The 21,986-nt window shown below is 41.8% G+C and overlaps 1 protein-coding gene across 1 annotated transcript in view; it reads right to left on the bottom strand.

The window, feature by feature from the left end:
* LOC144797948 (extracellular calcium-sensing receptor-like) overlaps positions 1 to 21,986 on the bottom strand; it is a 111,030-nt gene that overhangs the window by 34,258 nt on the left and 54,786 nt on the right. Inside the window, exons 2-5 of the mRNA XM_078668751.1 lie at positions 21,640 to 21,931; positions 20,423 to 20,530; positions 9,451 to 9,678; positions 737 to 860 (exon numbers count right to left, since the gene is read on the bottom strand). Of these exons, the coding sequence (XP_078524877.1) occupies positions 737 to 860; positions 9,451 to 9,678; positions 20,423 to 20,530; positions 21,640 to 21,931 (752 nt within the window). The remainder of the gene's footprint in view (positions 1 to 736; positions 861 to 9,450; positions 9,679 to 20,422; positions 20,531 to 21,639; positions 21,932 to 21,986) is intronic.

Here is a 21,986-nt window from a genome sequence, read left to right as displayed (position 1 = left end):
TGGGAATGGTAAAGAAAATGCCTGCCAATGACCAAAAAAGTAATTATATGGCGGGCAGTTCTCACGCAAATTTGACGGAGCGGTGGTGGGCGGTCCCACTGCTGCACCGTCAAACTTGGAATCTGCCCCTAAGCCTTTGCTAATGTTTAAGATTTTGTCTGTCGTTTGGCTGATGACCTATTGATCCAGTTAAAAGGCTGATTTAAACAGTTGCATTTCCATAATCCTTCAAATTTATTTCTCCACAAACAAAATGATCTGGTGAAAGATACTCATTGAATTGGATTTTGCATTTAAAAGAACACAGCTTTAACAATCAATTTAAATAACTACTGAGAGAACATGTTTGTTTTGGTTGCACCTGTCCAGGTTCTTTAACAAGATTGCAGCATAGGCTTATATATTTTTGAGGCAAAACACAAACATTGCGGTTTAAAGCACACATAACAAGCATGGTCACATGTTTTCCTCTGCAACAGTTTTGATAGATTGTTGTTATTATTATTATTGTTATAACAATTATTATTATTAGTAGTATTAGCAGTAGTAGTAGTAGTATTAGCAGCAGTAGTAGTGTTATTAGTGCTAGGGTTAGGGTAGTAGTAGTAAAAGCAGTAGGAGTATTAGTAGTAATATGAACAGTGGTAGAAATAGTAGCAATTCTAATAACTACAGTAGTAATACAATAATAATAAAAAATGCGTTTATTATTATAGTTTTTTTCAGAATGCCTAACCTTTCTCATTGGAGATTTCTCCTTCTGAACATTGGATGCAGTCGAAGCAGCATGTGGGCTGTCCATTCCGAGCAGCTTTCCTATACCCAGGGACACAGCTCTCACTGCACACAGAGTGGGGAATCTGAGGAAGATAAAGGAATTTAAAAAAATGAAATTGTATTAGAAGGACAAGAAAAAAGATCCAGTTTGGATAAGAAAATGGGAATATAATAGAACGTATTTACAAGGCCTGGGCAAAATTTAAATTATGCAAGCGTTATTCACAATTTTGCGAATTTTGCATTATGCTTTGGTACACGAAAGTACTGGGAATTACATCATTATGCAACTGCATGTCATCACACTCCATTGACAATAAAAATGTATGGGAAATGCACCATTCGTGGTGAATACTCAAGAACAACAGAAGGTTGACCAGTTGTTGCTTGTGGGACTTTTGTTTTTTTTGTGCACTTTTTATTTTGTATGAAAATATTGCGTGAATGATAGATTTACAATTCATATACATACCCCTAATATCTTCATGGAAGTACACAGAGGATATTTGCTAGTTTTTCAGTACTTGGCATTATTTTAAATAGCACCTGTAATGATACAGGCAATAATGATATGTACATATACACAAAGCAGTTCTCAATAATTTGTCCCTACTACTTTAAGCCTGTTAGAGACAGTAGATGACACAGGATAAAAATATCCTTGCAGGTTATTACATAATATTGCTGAGACCACAACAAGTCCCAGATGAGCCGAAAGCCAGATTGCCTGTCTTCCTATTGAGGGAATCTGAGTCCCAGGATTCCACTGGCCACTGGCCTCAGAGAGAGGGACTGCTGTTTCTTCTTCCGCTTTAAGCTCCAACAAACTCCCACTGCCCGGGACGTCGGATTGCCTGTCTTCCTGCTGATGGAGTCTGGGTCCAAGGATTCCTCTGGCCCTATAGGAAAGGGCTAAAGTTTCCCCTCCCGCTTTAACCGCCAATAAACTCCTGCTGCACAGGACGCTGGATTGCCTGCCTTCCTGCTGAGTGACTCTGAGTCCCAGGATTCCTCTGGTTCCAGAGGGAGGGGCTGGTGTTTCTTCTCACATTTTAAGTGCCAACAAACTGCCACTGCATGGGATGCATGCGGGCTGCACCGAGCCAAGGGCGGGCCCATCCTTGCACGTCACTGTCAGGAAGGGGCAGGGTAGGGCCACCTCGATTGTGTCTTGCCCACAGGAACGTTCTGGGTGTTGTTGATCTTACCCCAAGGTACTGTGCTTATGTAAACATTTCTTTAACCATTTGGATTGAACAGTGTACTATTTTGACACCACACATCATTGTCATGCCATTCTGAAGTGTGGCACCTAAATACTCTAATTTGCTCCTCAGCTGACTTGCCCAGAACACCTCTCAGCCCTCTGGGACTTCTCTAAAGGCCCCATTGTTAAACCTCCAAAACACCCAGTTTTTCGTACAGACAGAAGCTTACTTACAAACATCTACTCTGTAACTCCTTTGTCCAATGGCACTCTGAACTACAATGAGCTCTCTCCTACCTATAGACTGCCAATTAGAGAAACTCTCCCTACTAAACAAGCACAGCCTCATGTACAGTCAAGGAACCACTTAAATGTTTTACACCCTATTTTCACTAATAGTCAGCTAGAGCTTGGTATGCTCCAATTTGTTTCATGAAATGTGGATGCGGTACGATCAAAGGTGGTCCTCCCACACTGGTTATAATGTATTGAAATATTTGATATTTGTATACTGTAGGAGACCTGGAGTATCTCACCCGTCCATGTTCCTGGCTATGTAACTATCTTTTGCCCAGCAACCACCAACAAGGCAGGACACCCAGTGGGGAGGCTGATAATTTGGGTGAGAATTGCATTATACTGTATAACCTGTGAGCTTCCATGCAATGGACCAGACTTCTGGCTGTCCAACTGAAAGGCCTGAATGGTGCTATGCTTGATATCTATAATGTGTACGCTAGAGGAACTAGGGTGGAAAGGCGGTCAGCTATGCTTGACGAGCTGGAGGTACTGTTGGACGAGAGGGCTGCACTCCCACCCATGATTCTAGCCGGTGACTTCATTGTGACTTTCAAACTGCTGGTGAGAGAGGATGTTTGTGGGAATGTTTGTGGGACCAGGGGGGAGGATGTGATGTCCCCACCTTGATTTACCCCCCATTAAAAAATGGTCTCAAGCAGCACTCCAACTGAATGCCCTCGCCCTGGAGTTTGGACTAAGGGCAGCAAAGGGCTGAACTAAATCTGATAAAATGGCTTCCAATACTTTTAATAGGACCAACAACACACGCTGCATAGATTTTTTTCTGGTGTACCTTAGACTATGGTCAAGAGTGAACGATCTGTGGGTTCCACTACGGACAGCGACCACAATCCCCTGAGACTCTCATTGGGGTCACTCTGGGGGGGGGGTCCTCTTAGCTCCCCAAAACCAGTTTCATCTACTAAGGAGCTACTTCCAACAAACAATAACCAACGTCTTAAATGGCCCCAGGTGGTTTTGGAGGAAGGCAAACTAAAATCTATCAAGCAGAACCTGCTGCTGATAAGCACAGCAGAGATCCAGAGCGTAATTCACCAACAGGGAGGGTTTGGTATGATTTCGGATTGCCACACAGGTTTCTTTGAACAGTTAGCTACATAATATACATTTTTATTCTTTTTTTATGGAGTTTTATACAGCGTGAACTTGCCCCGAAGGTATCAGGTATCAGAGCGCTTTACACAAGCATCAGTTACATGAGGACACATGAATTTTTATTTTGTGAGGCATGGGGATATTAAGTGGTTTGCCCAGAATCACAGGATGTTCAGTGTCATTGCAGAGACTCGAACCCGGTTCCCCAGATTCGAGGTTGCCTACCCTAGCTGTTAGGCCAACTCCTCTCCCACTGACCCAACACGCCCCTGTAAACTGGGCCTAAAGGTTAGATCCCAGTTGGCTTAATTTAACAAGGAGTCTTTAGACAACAACAAGCCCAGGCAATTAGGGCTAATAACTTGGTCCATGTGAGAGAATTAAGGAAGTTGTACAGGTTGGCGCAAACGAGGGCTAAAATGGAGTGGGACAAAGACAGATAGTCGCTGATTAGGGAGTCCTTGGATAGGAAGGACTCACAGAAATTCTGGCTCCTAGTTACTAGAGGGGATGCCCATAGGCCATCATCTCCCACTAACAATTTCACTATTACCACATGATATGACCACTTCTCTATTTTGTATTCAGGCCCTGGTGTATTGGAAGCAGAAGATGCCCCCCATGGACTTATTCTCATTACATCAATAGATTTATTTTCTAAAAGTAAAATCAAAACATGCATTAACTCAATTGCAAAAGCAAAAGCTCCTGGACCTGATGATATTCCAGGTGATGTATTCACACACAATAGCAAGACTTGGTCAAACTACATTCTGGCCTTAGCCAATGCAATAGCTGGGGTGGCCCAAGTGCCCATCTCCTGAAGGGAGCAGAGATGATCCCTGTGTTCAAGAAAGGTGATAGATCCTCACCCTGTAACTATGGACCAATCAGTGTAATAGAATGTATTCAAAAGGTGTTTGCCCGTGCACTCCTCCTGAAGATACAGGGCTGGATGAGCAAATATGACATCCTGACTCCATACAAAGCTGGTTTCAAGCAAAAAACGAGTACTATTGACAAGGTGTTTTGATTTCTTCTCCTTACTTGGAAGACTGTTGTCATAGGTGCCAGGAGCCTCTACGTAGCCTTTATGGACCTAAAGACTGCCTTTGATCTCGTCCCGAGGAACAAGCTCTGGCATGTGTTAAATGCAATGGACCTCCTTTTGGAAATTTTATCTATCATCATTTGCCTCTATGAGGCTAATTTTGCTAGAGTTTGCTGCGGCTGCCAAGGCCAGCTCAACGACCCAATAGAAAGTAATAGGGGGTATGCAAGGGCAGTGTGCTGGCACCTACACTCTTTTCGTAAATTGCATTGTCCAGTTTCTTTCTGAGATCCCTGTGGATGCCCCAAGCTTGGGGAGAGAGTGGTGTTGTCTAATTCCCATAGAAAATATACAGGATATGCGCGTTTAGACAACATACACTGTAGGATTGGTGTCAGACGAACTCTGATCACCCCCACCGGGTACGTTAGCCATTCTGTATCAGTTAGCTCACAGTGTCACTATAATCTCCTCTTACCAAGGAGAAAATAGATTCTGGCAACCTCAGAACATGACAACGCTAATTCCTCAGGACAGTGGAAAAAATATACTACTTTTCGCTCAGTCACTCGTGCTTACTTAGTTTTGTCTCACAGAGATACACCGAATTAAACAAGCTGGGAGTTTTCAATAATCATTAGTTCTACCATCTTAGTAAAATCAAGAATACATTCAAGTATATAAAACACATGATAAAAGATGTGTACTCTTACGATGCCTCCCTATCTAGTTGTACCTAAGTGTACCTAGCATGGGTGTAGGTGTTAAGCTACTAAGCAAAGAATTCCTCTAGTATTCAGTCAACTCCATTACCTTAAGTGATACTGTGGGACCCCGTCCTGGTCTCAAATTGGACACCCCGCGAGGGATGTTGGACCACTGAGAGCTGGAGTGTCTGCATGTAGGGACCTCATCGTATCTGGTCAGTGTGTCTGCCAGGATGTCTCGATCTCCTCTAGCTATATAAGCAAGATGTGATGTATATATACCCATAGGTCTCCCAGGGGTCCTACCTTGCTGTTTTACTGCGTCGGCCTAAGGATGACGTTGGGCCGGAACTTTGTACATAGATTTTATACAGGAGATGGTAGTCCTGCTGTGCTTCCAAGAACCCTCATGCATAATGTATGAGATTTCGAACTGAGAAAAACCTGCGTTCTGAATGCAGTGTAGTATCTAGGTAAAAGTTTAGTCCCTGTAAACCGTGACAAGTGTAATGTAGGGAGAGAATATAGGTGAAGGGTAACACGTTTACCTGGGCCTATATTATAGTACATATATGTAATATAACAGTGGTAACCTTTTTGCTCGCAGATGATACTTTGTTAGTATCACAAATGCCAGGTGGGCTCCAAATGCTCCCAACTCTTTTTAAATTTGCTTGCGATTCCCGTGGTCTAGAGATCAACTCAGCAAAAACAAAGCTTTATTGCTTAAACCCCACAAGTCTTTTAGAGGCAAATTAACTCTAGGAGGGGTTCCCTTGGAGATGGTGAGCAACTTCGACTATCTGGGCATCACTATTTCTGATGTAAGTCATGTAAAATCTCATGTAGTCAAGCAGACCCTTAGGCACAGGCACATACTAGGTGCCTTGATTAAAGAACGCAGTAGTTCTTTTAGCAAACCTGTGGCAGCCCCACTCCTGATCTATGATGCCAAAGCTGTAAGCTCAACTTTCTATGGAGCCGAATTATGGGGTTTTGAAAAGATGGACACCCTCTTAAACTCTGAGAACACATTCCTCAGGTCCCTGGATTTGCTACCGCAGAGTACGCCACTACATCAGCTAAGATCTAGATTTGGGTGGAGCCTCTATCACTGAGAAGGTTAAAATATGTCCCCTATTGTTTTGGCTGCACATAAGGACCACTCCTGAGCTGCTCCCGTATGCCATTGCCCTCATGGAAGTTAGCGCACTTGACAATCCTCAGAAGATAGGCTTTATCTGTAGCGTGAAATCCCTGCTAAGTGCAATAGGATTAGGGGGTTACTGGGATGTTAAGGATCCATCATTGCTCCCCATTAAAGATGCAATCAAGAAGCAATATTGGGACTTGATAGCCCAGGGCCAACTTACTAGCTCTTAGTGGGGATGCTTAACCACAGAGTTCATGAATTTAAGAATGGTTGGTTTACATGAGCAATACCTAGAATCTATTACTCTACTGCAGGACAGGAAACTCTACATGCAGTCAACTTTGGTTCCCTCCCTTTGAACTCGTTTAGAGGTTCTTTGAGGCAGCCAACCACTACCTTGCAGTTTTTTCCTAGCTGTATTTCTGTAATAGAGTCTATTGCCCATTTATTTTTTTGTCTGTTCCAAGTACTCCTGCCTGAGCGGAAGATGGGTGAGGGCATTTTGCAAGCAATTGGGCACACGTTGCTACGATGAAGCTCTCCACATCTTAAGATCGACACCAGGCCAGCAATTGTTTGTTCTCTTACAAAGTTTCTGGGTCATATCTAGACAATTAGAAGGATTTTGCTGAAAGCATGAGACTATTGCACAGGTTTGCATTTACATTGTTATCTCTAAATAGTTCTTATAATGTTAATCAATTCAGCTGCTTATGTTTCCTGTTTACTCGACAATAATTAATCGGCTTCACTTAACTCTAGAACTTAGTCAGCATAGTGGGCCATGTTGTCCATCTATGAAATATGCAGAGGCTCCTGTTGATTCTGTTCTATATGCACATTCATGTTTATCCAACTTTTTTTTAACGAATCTTAGACTAAGCATCAATAGATAGTCTCTAATAGGTACTTTGAACTGTCTTTTAAAATCGATCTGCATGAATTGTATTTGTACTTTTATGGTCTACGACCGAAAAAAAAGTTTTATGGAATGACCTGAAAAGTCCCTGAATATTGCATACTTTTGGGCAATATGTAAGTTTAGGAGAAAATTCACACTTGAAGTAAAACTGATTTAAGTTTGACATTCCTTCACGTTTGTCCAGTGCAACACACCTTTATAGTCGATAAACACAGAAACGGATACAAAATGCTATTCTTATCCTATGTAATCTTTTCTCTTAAACCCTGCCACAAAGTAGCTGATATATGCCATGTTCTTTCTGATTAAGACATACATTTAATTTGTTGCTTTCATTTGTATTACTTCGTTTTACATTTTAGTTTTGTACCCATCAGATGACACTGCACCGATTTAACCAATTGTCAGGGAGCTTGCAATATTCAATTAATCTAAATGTTCTTTCTTATCCCACTGAAAGCCCCAAGTGTAAAGTGCAGATTAACTTAGATAGATCTTCAAGGTCAGTTGGCAATGAGTCAATGTGTAAGTTTACTAGCAAAGAGTCACTTTAACACTTATTTATCCTTACAAACCCTCTTTCGTTCAGTTAATTTGTAAAAAAAATATTACGTTTAACCCCAAAAAATTAGAAAAGGACCTTTTCAAAGGTCTTAATTTACTCAAATGTAATTGGTTTTTTGACATTACATTTTATGATTTGTATAGTTAATTGGCATGTTTGTTCGCCATTAAAATATCAGAAAAAGTCTAGGAACTTCCCATCAGTCAATTTTAACACATTTTTAAAACCTAACCTTAATATCTGGGTGGGTTTTTGTTCCAAATTATCACAGCAAAGCGAACCTTATTAGAGGCGCAGAGTGGCAGATTAGTGTTTTCTTTTTTTGAGAAAGGCTGATAGTTAAATCCCTCTAAATGCAGGCTTTCAAAATTAGTAGATGCCTAAGGTAATGTCTTTACTAAGAGGAAGAGGCATCTTTAAAAAACATAATCCGATTTTAGCAATCAGGTTTCAAAAGGCACGCATCCACAAGTTATAACATAATAACATTTGATAATTAGTCCCAGAAACACATAGTAAACAAGAAACAAACACTTCGGGGCTGATTTACAAGCCTCTTGCAACACTTTTACGCCGCTGTTTCATCACTTTTGTGACGCAACTGCGGCATAAACAATGCAACCAATTTACATCTAGGGAGATCCGTAAGGTGGTAAAGCCCTGCGTCACATTATACCTGCATCAGGCATAATGTATGCAGGGTGGGCATTCCCATGCAGGAAAGCCTCGTAAAAGTGCACAGTGAAATCTACAAGATTTCACTGAGCCATATCTAGGACGCCACTGCATCAAAACCTTACGCCTGCTTAAAGCAGGCGTAACAAGTGGCACAGTGCAATAAGTATAGAACTCAACATGCATTTCTGGAGTTGCTTCGTGCTTGCGACACGACTCCAGGAATGCATGACTTTTGGGCCAACAGATACATCAGAATTTCTGATGCATCTGTCAAACCTTGTGCCATGGTGCACCGTATTGTAAATAAGGAACATCCATGGTAGCAGAAGGGTATTGCAGACTGAGGCAGAGAAACTGATGCACCTCTATAGATGCGTCAGTTTCTTGTAAATCTGACCCTTTGTTTTTAAAACGTATCGACTTAGGAAGATTGGGCTGTTCTTCAGTGTAAATAAAGTTAGTGGCTCATTTACCCATTTTATTAACTTGTTGGTTGAGCTGTGAGGCAGACATGTGGTTACAGTTACTACTGAGATCTGTAACAGGTTCTATGAAATCCATCACCACCCCTTAATGATTTATGTTATCCTGACCTTGTTCTTTCTGACCTCAAGATGTAAAGCTTGTATTGTTTTATCTCCAACCAAATCACAATGGATGAAATCATAAATCCCATTTTGCATAAAACAGTGGTGTTGAGTAGTTCTGAACGGCTACAACTGGCTATTGCTTGTTGCCTCTGATGTGGTGATGCTTGTATGGCTCATATCTTCAGGACAACGGTGCTTAAGAAGATATTTTAAGTTAACAAAAATCAAACCCATCCTTTATTAAAGTCTCCTCAAAGTATAATTTCATCTTTTAAGGGACAATTTCAACTCTTTTTGTCATTTCTTCAATAACAATGTTACACTTTCATCAAACAACCACCTCTTTAGGATGTAAAAAGGTCTTGTATTTGCCTGGTACTATACCTCAGTTCCTGGCAAGTTCCATTTTATGGCACTAAAGTTGATGAACATTTCTTGACCCTTGGGTGCTCGACTGTTAAAATTGCCAACCTTCACATACTGTATGGTGCCTTCCTGGCTGCTTTGCCAGTTGACAATGTCGTACACAGCAGGGGGGTCTCCATGGCTGTCAAAGGACATCTCCTCCCCAAGTTTGTTCCTAAAGCTAACACTCTTGAGGTAATGTAATATCTGTTGAAGAAGAGAAGAGAGACACGAATGGAGTTTATTACATTATTTGCTTTCCAAAGAACAATCAAATCATTCTGCTGCCATCCATCTGTCCATAATAATATTCTGATGGGAACTGGTACTTGCATTCTGTACTGCTTACATTACAGGTTTAGGTGGAGAAGGGAATGGTAATATTTTGTCAAAGGGTCAACAGGCTTTTCATTTGCAAAATGTTTACTACGTTTTACAAGATGAGCGTTTTTGTTATTGAAGAACTGTCATGTTTACAGTATCTAATTGTTAGAGTGTTCTAAATAACTATTCTACATTGAGAAACTAGGTGTTTAAAATGCCATTGATTAATACAAGGTTATAAAGAAAGTTTTTCACTTAAAAAGTTTGGATTGGAAGAAACCAAAACATTGAATGACAGGGGCAAGAGTATTCAGTAAAGGTACGGGCCAGTGCTTAATTTGAGCAGGTAGTTTCCAGTGCTCAGCATCATCAGTTAATTGTCAACACAGGTGCTTATGACAGTCTGCCACTTGGTGGCGCTGTCTGTCTAATTTAGAGATGAGAATAACAACAGTTGTTTATGAATTCATTATACATTGATAACTGCCACCTAATCATTCTTATAGTTTTGGGGGCATGGAATTGTCTGAATTGTCACACTTGTAATAGAGAACACCTCCTGGACATCAGTGTGCTTGGACCTCACGCTGTAACGCTCTGCTCTACAGCGCTATTGCGCTTTTTAAAATGCGTGTTATGTTCTAGTACTTGTTCAAGCGCCAGGACGCCCCTTTGCTGGGGCAGCTGTGCGCAGTATAAATATTGTTAACATAACATAACATAACATAACATTGTTAGTAGTTGTGTTGCTACTGCGAAAGGCAGAGCTGGCAGGGACAAAGGCCTCCAGACGAGGGCCCTGGCAGTTATATTTTTACAAATTAAGCACTGGTACAGGTTGTTAACGAGCTTGGACTAAGTGAAATCAAAAACGTTCATATTAAGTATACAGCTTTCGGTGAACAAGTCTCAGAGAAAATTGTTACATGAACAGCAGCACCAAAATATTATTAAAGTTAAGACTCAGCTTGCACTCAAGCCTTGAACGTGAGTACCTTTTGCCATATGTTGGGCAATGAAGATATCCTGAAGGTCCTTGGTTTCCTCTGAAACAACATCAAAAATTAGCTAAAGTATAATAAATTGATAAAAAAATTATCAACTAATGGTTTGCTGTGTGAAGATTATTCTTCTCCTTACTTTGTGAAACAGAGAAGACAGACTTATTTAACACTTTGTTTGAACTTATGTAGGTGTTACTACTTATTTCAGCCTTGAACGTGAGTACCTTTTGCCATATGTTGGGCAATGAAGATATCCTGAAGGTCCTTGGTTTCCTCTGAAACAACATCAAAAATTAGCTAAAGTATAATAAATTGATAAAAAAATTATCAACTAATGGTTTGCTGTGTGAAGATTATTCTTCTCCTTACTTTGTGAAACAGAGAAGACAGACTTATTTAACACTTTGTTTGAACTTATGTAGGTGTTACTACTTATTTCAGAGGATTGTGGTATCTATTTACATGTAATATGTGGGTGGGATATGTGGTATACCCAAAGATGAACCCAAAAGTATCTTGCAAAACTTGTTTTCTCATAAAAGTAAGCCAAAGATTTTCTAAAATTGATAGTAGCAAATATCATAACATCTAGTGTTTCCACACTTGTCTTGTTAAAATCTGTATCTCGCATGTGTGGGTTGGTCCTGTCAAAGGGATCGCCAAGCAGCACTTGGTAGATCTATTCAGTGAAACGCAACAATCAAAGTGAGCGACAGGGAGAAAACTCCCTATGCCTTAAGGCCACAGTGTTTTCTATTCTGAAGAAATATCATCCACCCCATCTTGGGAGTTTACGTCTGCAGAACAAAATAGACTGGCAAGTGTAATGCAACAATCAACATGGTGACAAGCCAGCCATTCAGTTTTGTGAAAGTTTGTCAAAAGACATGCAAAGTGTTTTCTGTAAAAGAAGAATACTCCTACTAGTATTGATCTCTACCCGTTCATTCCTAAATGTGGCCTTGGATTTCAAAATCCAAGTGGTGTGCCTGCAGTGTTTGTGACTTGGTTCTGCTGACACCCAAAGAAAGCCTAGTACTTGGAACATTTCTGAAAATAACAGAATGAGAGAGACCCAGGGAGGAAATGCACCATTATTGCACTTACAATGTGCTGCTATTGTTGAGATCAGTCCCCTATAGATGGCTCACAAGCTGATATGCAGAGGACATCAATGCCGTACGCAGGCACAGAAAGCATAAAAAACCAATTCATGCTGTCAAATAAAACAAACAATTGAGGCAAACGCCTCAATCTACCCCCCTTCTCCCCTGGGTCACTGAAAGGCTACTACTACGGAAGGTTGGGAAGCCAGGTTCTGTATAGAATGGTTTAGCCCCAAAGCAAACACATCACTGGTTGTCTAGTGGTGGTTTTGTGATTGACAATTCCCCTCCTGTAGTCATCTTTGCCTTGGCAGTGTCAGAGCTTTACCCCAAATCTCTGAAGCTCCAGCCACTTATTGGAGTTTGGATGATGACTGTCAACGTTCCCATACACAGAGTGCGCTGATGTCATCAATCCCGCACAGGAGGACCTGGGCCTATGTGGAAGTGTCTCCACGTCAGACATCAATAAAGGAGCACAGCAAGGAAGAGAACACCTGTGGTTTCGCTGTGCCCCAGTGCAAGGATGTGACCTACACATTGCATAGACTAACATAAGTGAGAAGAACCTCAAGGTCACATATTTTCTATTCAAGCCCAAAAGTGTGATGACTGAATTTTAGTAACATGTGTAATAAAAAATCTCCTGCGAATAATGTTTTTTTAAAATTTTTAAATTAAGCAGGTGTGTGCATTGTGAATGATTTTTCTCTTTCCTAACTTGAGCTATCAAAAAATAGGTTTTAGCATTTAGGAAATGCGCGTATAAGTACTTCTAGCATAATATTTAATTTGATGTTACCTTTTTAAATATAAGTACAGTTTATATTTCACATTTAAGCTCTTGGTAGCTGTGCATAACTATTTCAAGGCACATTTACAGCTCACATACACAGGCTAAACCTGGCATTTGGCAAAAATAAACTGACTCAGCTTTCCTATTCACACATAGACCTTACCTGACCACTAGCGTGTTCATACCCCTGAGGCGGACGCCGGGGGCTGTACCATTTTTTAACTGTGTGCATTTCTTATTTATGTTTATACTTGTGTTACCTTAAATCTTTTAAACAAAACTCCAAAGACTCCACTCAGTTTCTGCCGCTTTGAACCCGCTCCCAGCGCTGCAGATTGAGTGTTGACGCTGTGGAGGCAGGGCTCTAGGACGCCATATTGGGGGGATTAAGGGTTGCGCTCGAGCTGTTGGACGCCTCCCTCCCGCCTCTAGATTGCATAAAATGATGACGTCTTCCCATCCGCGCAGTGGGCGGGGGCAGCGGGTGCGATGGCGGCGCGCCAAAGGCAAGCCCGTCTGCGCCCGTCCGCGCCCGGACGGGACCAGGGGCCACAATCCCTGCCCCTTCTCCAGATTATATTAGGAGATACAGCTCTAACGAACTACTCAGCCTGCGACCCTCTGCAAAGGTATTATGCAATCACTCTTATCACCCCCTAAATCTGCCACCTCAATGTCAGTATTGCAACACTGACTCTAAAGTTAGTTCCACCAATAAGACCCAGCATATCTATAAGATGTTTCTTCTTAATTGCAGGTCCCTGCCCAAACATAAAATAGAATTATCCTTGTTACTTGACGAGCTAAACCCGGATATATTCTTTCTCACTGAGACATGGCTGACTCCGCATTCAGAACCCAACATAATACAAGCACTGCCACAGGGATATCAAATAGCAAGGATAGCCCGCTCAACTGGGAAAGGCGGGGGATTAGTATTAATATTTAAAGATCATTATACCTGCCGCTGCTCCCCCAGCCCCTTTTTGGACTGCAAAAGCCTGTCGTTTACCTTGGAGCTTTCACCAAATTTTAGCTTTTCGGGAGCACTGATTTATCGTCCTCCGGGATCGGTCAAACAGTTCCTGTGCTCTTTGCCCTCAGTGGTCGCAGATCTCGCTGCCACCGCTGCTAATTTCACACTGTTGGGTGATTTGAATATACACTTCGATGACATTGGGGACCATACGGTTCAAGAGTTAACCGCTGACTTTTCTGCGTTACAGCTAGCTCAGCTTGTCTCACTACCCACTCATACCAAAGGGCATTTGCTCGATCCGGTGTTCAGTAACCGCCCTGATATGAAGGCAGATTCTCCCACCGCGCTCCCGTGGACTGACCATTGGTTAGGCCCGCTCATCTGGAACATCCACAAACCCCCCGCACTGACACCAGTGCTACGGGAAGCACAAAATTGGTCCAAACTCTCACTTGACAAGTGGGTCGATGAGTTACAAGCCACAATACCACCTATCAACGCAGATCCCTTGATAGCTAACAATGAATTTAACAACTGGGTAACTAAATCACTGAACATCATACTCCCCGTTAGGATAACTCTGGCAAAGAGATCCAGGACCTCGGCCCCGTGGTATTCGGAGGAGCTTAGGGACATCAAACGCAAATGCAGGAGGCTAGAGAGAAAATGGCGCCTGGGTTACACAGACCCAGACAAATCTTGTATAGAAAATCCATCAGTGACTACAAGAAGGAGATAAAAAAAGCTCAAACCCTGTATTACACACAAACAATCTCCGAAGCCAACTCTAACTCTAAGGAGATCTACCGGATTGTAAAGAGTCTTACTAAATTACCTCAGCCCCCCGTAAATTGTGAAGACTCACAAGCTCGCTGCAATGATCTAGCGGAATTTTTTTACAACAAAGTGGACCTCATCTACTCATCATTTTCAAACACCATTTCAAATGCCCCAGCAGACATCCTGGCAAACTATAAGCAGGACAGACTAGGTAATTTGTCACCTGTGCTAGCTGAGTTCCCTCTGCTACACCTGGATTTACTTGCCACGTTAATGAGGCAAGTAAAATCAGGCTCTCCCTGTGACCCTGCACCTCTGAGTTCCCTAATGGCCGTTAGCCATACTATCCTTCCTGTTATGCTGGAGGTGCTTAATGCCTCAATCTCCACTAACACGGTCCCACCAGCATGGAAAGAGGCTAGAGTGAGGGCACTTTTGAAGAAACCTAACATGGATATAAATAACTTCAGCAATTATCGTCCCATTTCCCTGCTCCCCTGGATCGGCAAGATACTAGAGAAATATATCAACAGTCTTTTGACCAATTTTCTAGAAAACAATCAGCTGCTTGATCTTTCTCAAACGGTTTCCCGCCCCAAACATGGGAGGGAATCTGCTTTGCTAGCAGTTCTGGAGGAAACTAGAGGAATCTTAGATCGAGGGGGATCGGCGGCTGTCATCCTCCTCGATCTAAGCGCTGCTTTTGACACAGTGAATCATGAAATCTTATTGCAGCGTCTCTATGACATTGGAATCCAGGGGGGAGCATTGAAATGGATCAGGTCTTTCCTGAGTGATAGAACCTTTCAGGTTTTTGAGGGAAACACCACCTCCACCAGTAGACCTTTGTGCTGTGGGGTCCCGCAGGGCTCCTCGCTTAGCCCGACGTTGTTTAACGTCTACATGAGGCCGCTGGCTGGGATCGTACGTCCATATGGTATTAAGATCATCACCTATGCGGACGATACCCAGCTGGTGGTCTCTTTGACGCGGACCGAGGGTTCTGCGGCCATGGTGGATCTGGCAGGCTGCCTGAGCGAAGTGAACAGCTGGATGACCCTGTCTTGTCTCAAACTTAATGGGGACAAGACAGAGGTCATGCTGCTGGGTCGCTCGGCTCCATCTTCGGTGGACTCGATTTGGCCAGCCTGTCTGGGTTCCCCTCCAGCTCCCAAGAATGCCATTAAGAGCTTGGGCATTTGGCTGGATAGGTCCCTGACTTTAGATTATCAGGCCACCAAGCAATCGGCCACTTGTTTTGGCCTTATCAGAATGTTGAGGAGGATACTTCCCCTGTTACCATTCAAGGCCAAACAAACCGTCGTACAGGGACTAATCCATTCCAGGTTAGATTTTGGAAACGCACTCTATCTTGGAGCCCCCGACTCCACGTTGCAAAAACTGCAAGTTATCCAAAACTGTGCGGCCCGCACCCTACTGCAAATTCCCCGTAGGCTTTCTGCTAGACCTGGATTGAAAACACTGCACTGGCTCCCTGTTAGGGACAGGATTAGCTTTAAGTCCCTCTGTATTGCCCATCAGTCATTCTGGGAAACAGGACCAGCAATTAATCTCCCTCTAATCACCCCGTACCTCCCCAGCAGACAGCTGCGGTCAGCAAATGCATTTCTCGCCATCGTGCCCAGGGTCAAACGGACCAGATCGGGAGGCCGCTCTTTTACTCTGAATGTGGCCAGGTTGTGGAACACTCTCCCACCCCACTTAAGGTCCAACTCCGACCTAACCTCCTTCAGGAAACAACTGAAAACCTTTTTGTTCAATAAATAGGCCATTCCCTTCCTCCTGTGCTATCCGCCCAACTGTAAGATCACCTTTTAGTCACAGCGCTTGGACGCCTCCGGGCAACTATTTGCGCTTTATAAATCACATTTTCATTTCTTTCATTTCACCTAGATTGCCAAAGGGTTTTTCTTACACTAACAGTACCTGATGCATTCCAGATATGAGTAGAAGAAACTTCCCTTTAAGAGCAAGCTTGATTTTTGACATTTAGACTTTGTGTGCCATGCTTGAGAAGACAGCTATGCCAATTCTAGATCTGACCCTCCAAAATTTCAAACACACCAATTGCATTGCAAAAACAGTGTACATTTTTATGTACGATCACCTACAGTTAGGGTTAATTTAACAGGCTCTTACTGCCCAGAAGTCAATATAAACAACTTTCCATAAAATCAAACAAAGGACAAAATCCAGAGAAAAAAGATGTGTTCTTACATCTAAAACCATTATTCATATTCATAGCTTTTCATCCAATGTCACGTTTATCAAAGAAGACAAAAGTTCTGTAGGAGCAATACCAAAACTTGAAATGGTGTAACTGTTCTTTAACAGATATTTTTTTATTGGTAATTTAAAAAAAGGCACTGGCTCATGAAAATTACACAACGTTTTCACTAACAAGTAGACTGTGTTTAAAAGCTATACATGTCCAAATATTATGTTTAAAAAAGACCGTTTCTGAAAAGTGTAACACAATGTTTCCACGGTTTTAAGGAATAATTTTACCTTTTTTATTCGAAGAAGTTATTTATTTGCAGAAAACAATAAAATTAACAATAAATAGTTCGTACCAGCCGCGGCCGGTAATGGGGGTACCGGCTGGGCGGTGACATGGGGAGGGGAAGGGGCAGGGTGGGGGCTAGTAATGTATGGAATCTGGACTTTAACAGGTAAGTAAACACAAAAATAAATAAAACGAATTTCGTTGCGCGCACTGCATCAACAAATGCAACGCGGTGCGCTCAACGAAATTTGTTTTATTTATTTTTATGTTTACTTACCTGTTAAAGTCCAGATTCCATACATTACTACCCCCCACCCTGCCCTTCCCCCTCCCCACGTCACCGGCCGGCCGGTACTCCCACTACCGGCCGTGGCTGGTGTGTACATCTTAATGTTAAGGGGGGGGGAACAAAGGCACGCATTTGACCCACTGAACGTCTTGTTTTCAGAACAATGTCAGCTTTCGTAAGAGATGACAGTGGAATACAGTGGAGATAATCTTATCACAATGGACAAAACGTACGTTTCCTGCTGAATCCGATCTCACAATAAAATAAAACATATACAGTTTAGTCAAAACTAAATTATTATTGAAAAATCCCACAAACAACATTTTTTACTGGAAAAAATGAATATCTATTTATACTTTTAAGGATTGTCAAGATGAACACACTTTTCTCAAAAAATATTGGGAATGTGATGCTTTTTTCAAGCAGATATTGGAATTCTGAAATAGGCGAGGAAAAGTTTGCCCCTACAATCCAATCTGTTTTGGAGTGTTACTTCATCATTCTCATTCTGGAATTACAGTTGGCTCCTCATTAAAAGCAGTGTTTGGGCTGATAATAATTGCACCAGATGAAATCTGAAATCCAAAGGCCCTCATAGTGGCTACGTTAATTGCAATCTATGCAATGACCTCTGTTACCACACATTACAATTGGTTTTGTAGCTGGCACTACACTCCTGCTGTTTTCCCCTTAGAGATTTTGGCAGGTCAAACTTGGCAACATCTATCTGTTGGAGAATAAATCCAATATACACAGTAGCTACTGGTATTGCACATACCACAATTATGAATTTGACAGCTTACACCACACTCCTGCAGTTTGCCCTGGATGGCCAACCCTGCCTAAATTTATAAGGGAAAAAGTACCCAGTAATTTCCAAGACATGCTAAGTTTTGGTGTGTTAAGCACCAAAATCTGCATATTCTTCTTCATTACAGAGGAAAATATAATACTAGGGTGCTACTTATCAGCAAAAATACTCGATCACTCATAATAAGGGCCCTACTCTGGTCTTTGCAATAAGTAAATGTGTGTTTCTTAGGTGGAAACATACTTGCAAGTTATTGGCGAATGTCCACAAACATACAATTATCTTGGTGCTTAACAACTTTTTTTCATATGGGCCAACCCACAAATGTTCTCAAACCGTCTCATAAAAACAGATTCATGAAAGAGGTAATTCCAATACATTGGCTGAATTTTCCCATAGGCAACTATTATTTGATGTATCACACACAAGAGGGTCAAAAGGAAGAACTATGCTACAAAATAGAAGACTTCAATCCTATATGGCTTCCGTAATCATAATTCCCACACAATATATAGGGTAGCACTACAAATGAATGTATAACAAGCTCAAAACAAAATATGTAAGAAAAGTGAAAAGAAAAGAGAAGGGAACATGGGGCACAACCCAGTTGTGGACGAAAACCCTCACTCACCCGAGGGTGACATGCTTCATCATTGCGTTCCTCCAACACACAGGGACCGCAAGGTACCCCGTGTGGGCTACAACTTTACCCAAGGGGGAAGGAGCAGGAGTGCAAAGCACGTGTTGGTTCTTCCAACTCGGTTTTGTAAGGAGGGACAGAGTGCAAATTAATAAATGAGATAGTGAAAAAAGTGTGTTAAAAACTACCTACTTAGGGGCAACAACTGTATTCTTCCTTCCTAAGTGGTAGTAAGTTAAAATGCAAGTGAGTGTAGGGGGTATAGATGTATACCCTATCTAGATGAGGCTCAACAAGACCAAAACTGGTCTAGGTTGCTTGTGCAGCCATTCCATTGAATTGGTTCCAATCATACTGAACTGTCCGTAATTGAGAAGAACTAAGGTCAAATTGCTTTTGCATTGGTAGAGGCAATCTAAAACAACAGTGACAGAGATTGAGCTCAGAATAACCAGCAATGACTCAGATTATTTCAAACCTTTCCGGCATCACTTGATGCCACCAGTGCTGTGTTGTCATTTGTATGATCTAGAGACGTACATTGGAGGGAGTAATTGTTGTAGAGTTCAACAAAACAGTCAGAATTTAGTGTTTTATTATGGTTTAAACACAATATCCATTAAACTTATTTTTTTCTGGGATTATGTAAATGTATATATTTATGTGTGTGCATAATTAATTATATTTTCGCTCAGCCTTCTATCTGTAGATTTAATATATGAATGTATCCCACCTTCAATCCTCCACTAAAAGCTTGCATCTGTCAATAATTTCTCTTAAACTGTCTTCTTTGAAACTGGACACTCTTTCAATAGGGTTTTACCAATACACTAAAGAGTAGAATCATTACCTGTTTTCGTCAAAATACCCCTTCATTGTGATTTAGTAGTAAATTTACATATTACAATAAAAATAAAACTACTGTTTACTTCAACTCTTCATTCATAACTTGTAAGTCTATCTCACCTCCCATGGTTGGACTTTCCATATGTTGGCACAAGTATTATTTGTAAAAGGTCCCTGTCCTGGTACACAAGACCACATGTTTCTTAATGTGTGCGCCATAGCATACACCGCATTGTAAATGTTATAGCTGATTCTCAAGTCAGAGTCAATAAAGTATAGGTCCCTGATAGCCATTGGGTTCTCATATCCAGTGCAAATAGTTTTTGATGTTGTATTTCGATCTGACTCAACCATGATGGCAGTGCCTGGCCATTGACATTGGAATGCATGCTCCCAAAAGAGTTTCAGGATTGGATCATGTGGGTAGGATGTGGGATGAAGCTGGAGAAGGAACTCTGTGAACCCAGGTATTTGTCCTTCATGGATGGCAAACCCGATAGTGCCACTGAGCAAGTCTGCAAGTTCTGCAGTGGAAACAATAGGGGAGGTTGACCAACCCTCTGAGGCAAGCCAAACTTTCCTTGTGCCATTCAGTTTAGATAGTTTCTCCATTATGGGGCATATATAAGGATCAGAAGAGAAGACAAGGATGGCTGTTGCTGTAGACCTCTGGACCTCCTCCACTATGTGGTTGATCTTGCTGTCTTGGGCAATAAGAGGGATGGTTTTGTGGAATGCAATGCACACTCCAAACTTGGAGAGCTCTGCTTTTAAAATCTGAGAGCCCAGCTGTCCATAGTCATTGTCAGTTGACAAAAGCCCCACCCAAGTCCACCCAAAGTGGGCCACAAGTTGTGCGAGGCCTCTGGCTTGGAAGTCATCACTAGGAATAGTTCGGAAGAAGGACGGGAACTGGACCTTATCACTCAGCACAGTGCTGCTAGCAAAGTAACTAATCTGCAATAAAACAGAGAGTACAGGGCTATTGAGCATAGAGTTCAGTGTCACACTATAGTATGAGAATACAAACTAAAATTATGAGATTTAAACTAATTGAGCCTGGATAATGCTGCAATCACTATTGTTACAGGACTGAACTCTGCAGCAGTTAGGATTAAGGGTAATATGTACTATAAGACTTACTGGTCGCACATCGTCCATAGACTGTTTTTGACAATTCTTTAATTTTGCACAGCCACATATGTACTATAAGTTACATTGCAATATCTTCAGTCACAGATTATGACAGAACTGTCCTAATGAATATTAATTAATCGAGTGGCAACCCCCTGTGATTAGCTACAAAAAAAAAATATTGGATGGCAAGGAACAGCAGACCCTCATTTCTTTGGTTGCATTCCCAAGAGGAAGCGTTTTTTTTTCTAAAGCAACATGTGTTATAGAAACACATGCTGCTTAAAAAAAAGAGATCCATTGGTGAAAACATCAGGGAGCTGGCAGTGGTTCCCCCAACCATTGTCTATTTCACTCAAGGCTGCTGACAGCATTCACAAAGGGAAAGGTGTCCTGAGGAAACCTCCCCTTTGAGAATAAGTTACTACCTCCATTTAGGTATTGGTGACTGAACAATGGATATGCACTATTTCAGTAGAAAACCAGGGTTACATACATTGATACATGGTATTAAAACTTGCATTATGGAAGGGATAGCTCTTAATTGCTCAATACTTCCTGTGAATTGAAATGGATTGCAAAACACATTTTGCAAGTAAAGAATATTTTTCTGACTCTCAAAATGGGTTTAGTAAGTAGAAAAGAAGTAATGTGGTTGCAAACCACAAACCCTGTGATCTTGCAAATCGCTGGGCCTGCGATCGTAAAATGGCTGTGTACATCTGGACATTAGTGTTTGGTTCAAAGAGATAACTCATTGTCCTAGCTCCTTAGATTGAAGAGAAATCATGTTTATAGAACATGCCATATTTATATATGGTTTATTAATTGATGTGCTTAGTCTAAATCTGATTACTTTTCTATAAACTGTCCTATAAAACTTCTTTTCACTTTGTTGCACTCCCTAACATGTTCATACTTTCTGACATTACCTGTGGGTATCTGTGAAGCCCCAGCCACCTGCCGATGGCAATTGACTTTGTGGTGCCTGAGTCTGCAATGATGACTGCCAGTGGTGGTTTGTCCGGGTAGCGGTAGTTTGGAAGGCCTTGGTCGTCCCCTGCCAACAGCCAGGTGATTCCCATGAGAGACCTTGTCAAAGACAGACAGGAGTCAAAGATACGCACACCCAAAGAGACGTTGGGGAGGAATGTTCCATCTTGATTAATCTCGTGCACCGCAAAGTCTATAGCTCGAGCCCAGTGGTAAGAACGGATGCTGAAGCTGCAGACATAAGTGACATGACAAAGAGATGCTGTGTGAATAAGATGGAGAGTTG

Source organism: Lissotriton helveticus, chromosome 12, assembly GCF_964261635.1.
Source record: "Lissotriton helveticus chromosome 12, aLisHel1.1, whole genome shotgun sequence".
Lineage (NCBI taxonomy): Eukaryota > Metazoa > Chordata > Amphibia > Caudata > Salamandridae > Lissotriton > Lissotriton helveticus.
Note: the sequence above shows the minus strand (reverse complement) of the source record. Positions and strands in the feature narration are given on the sequence as shown.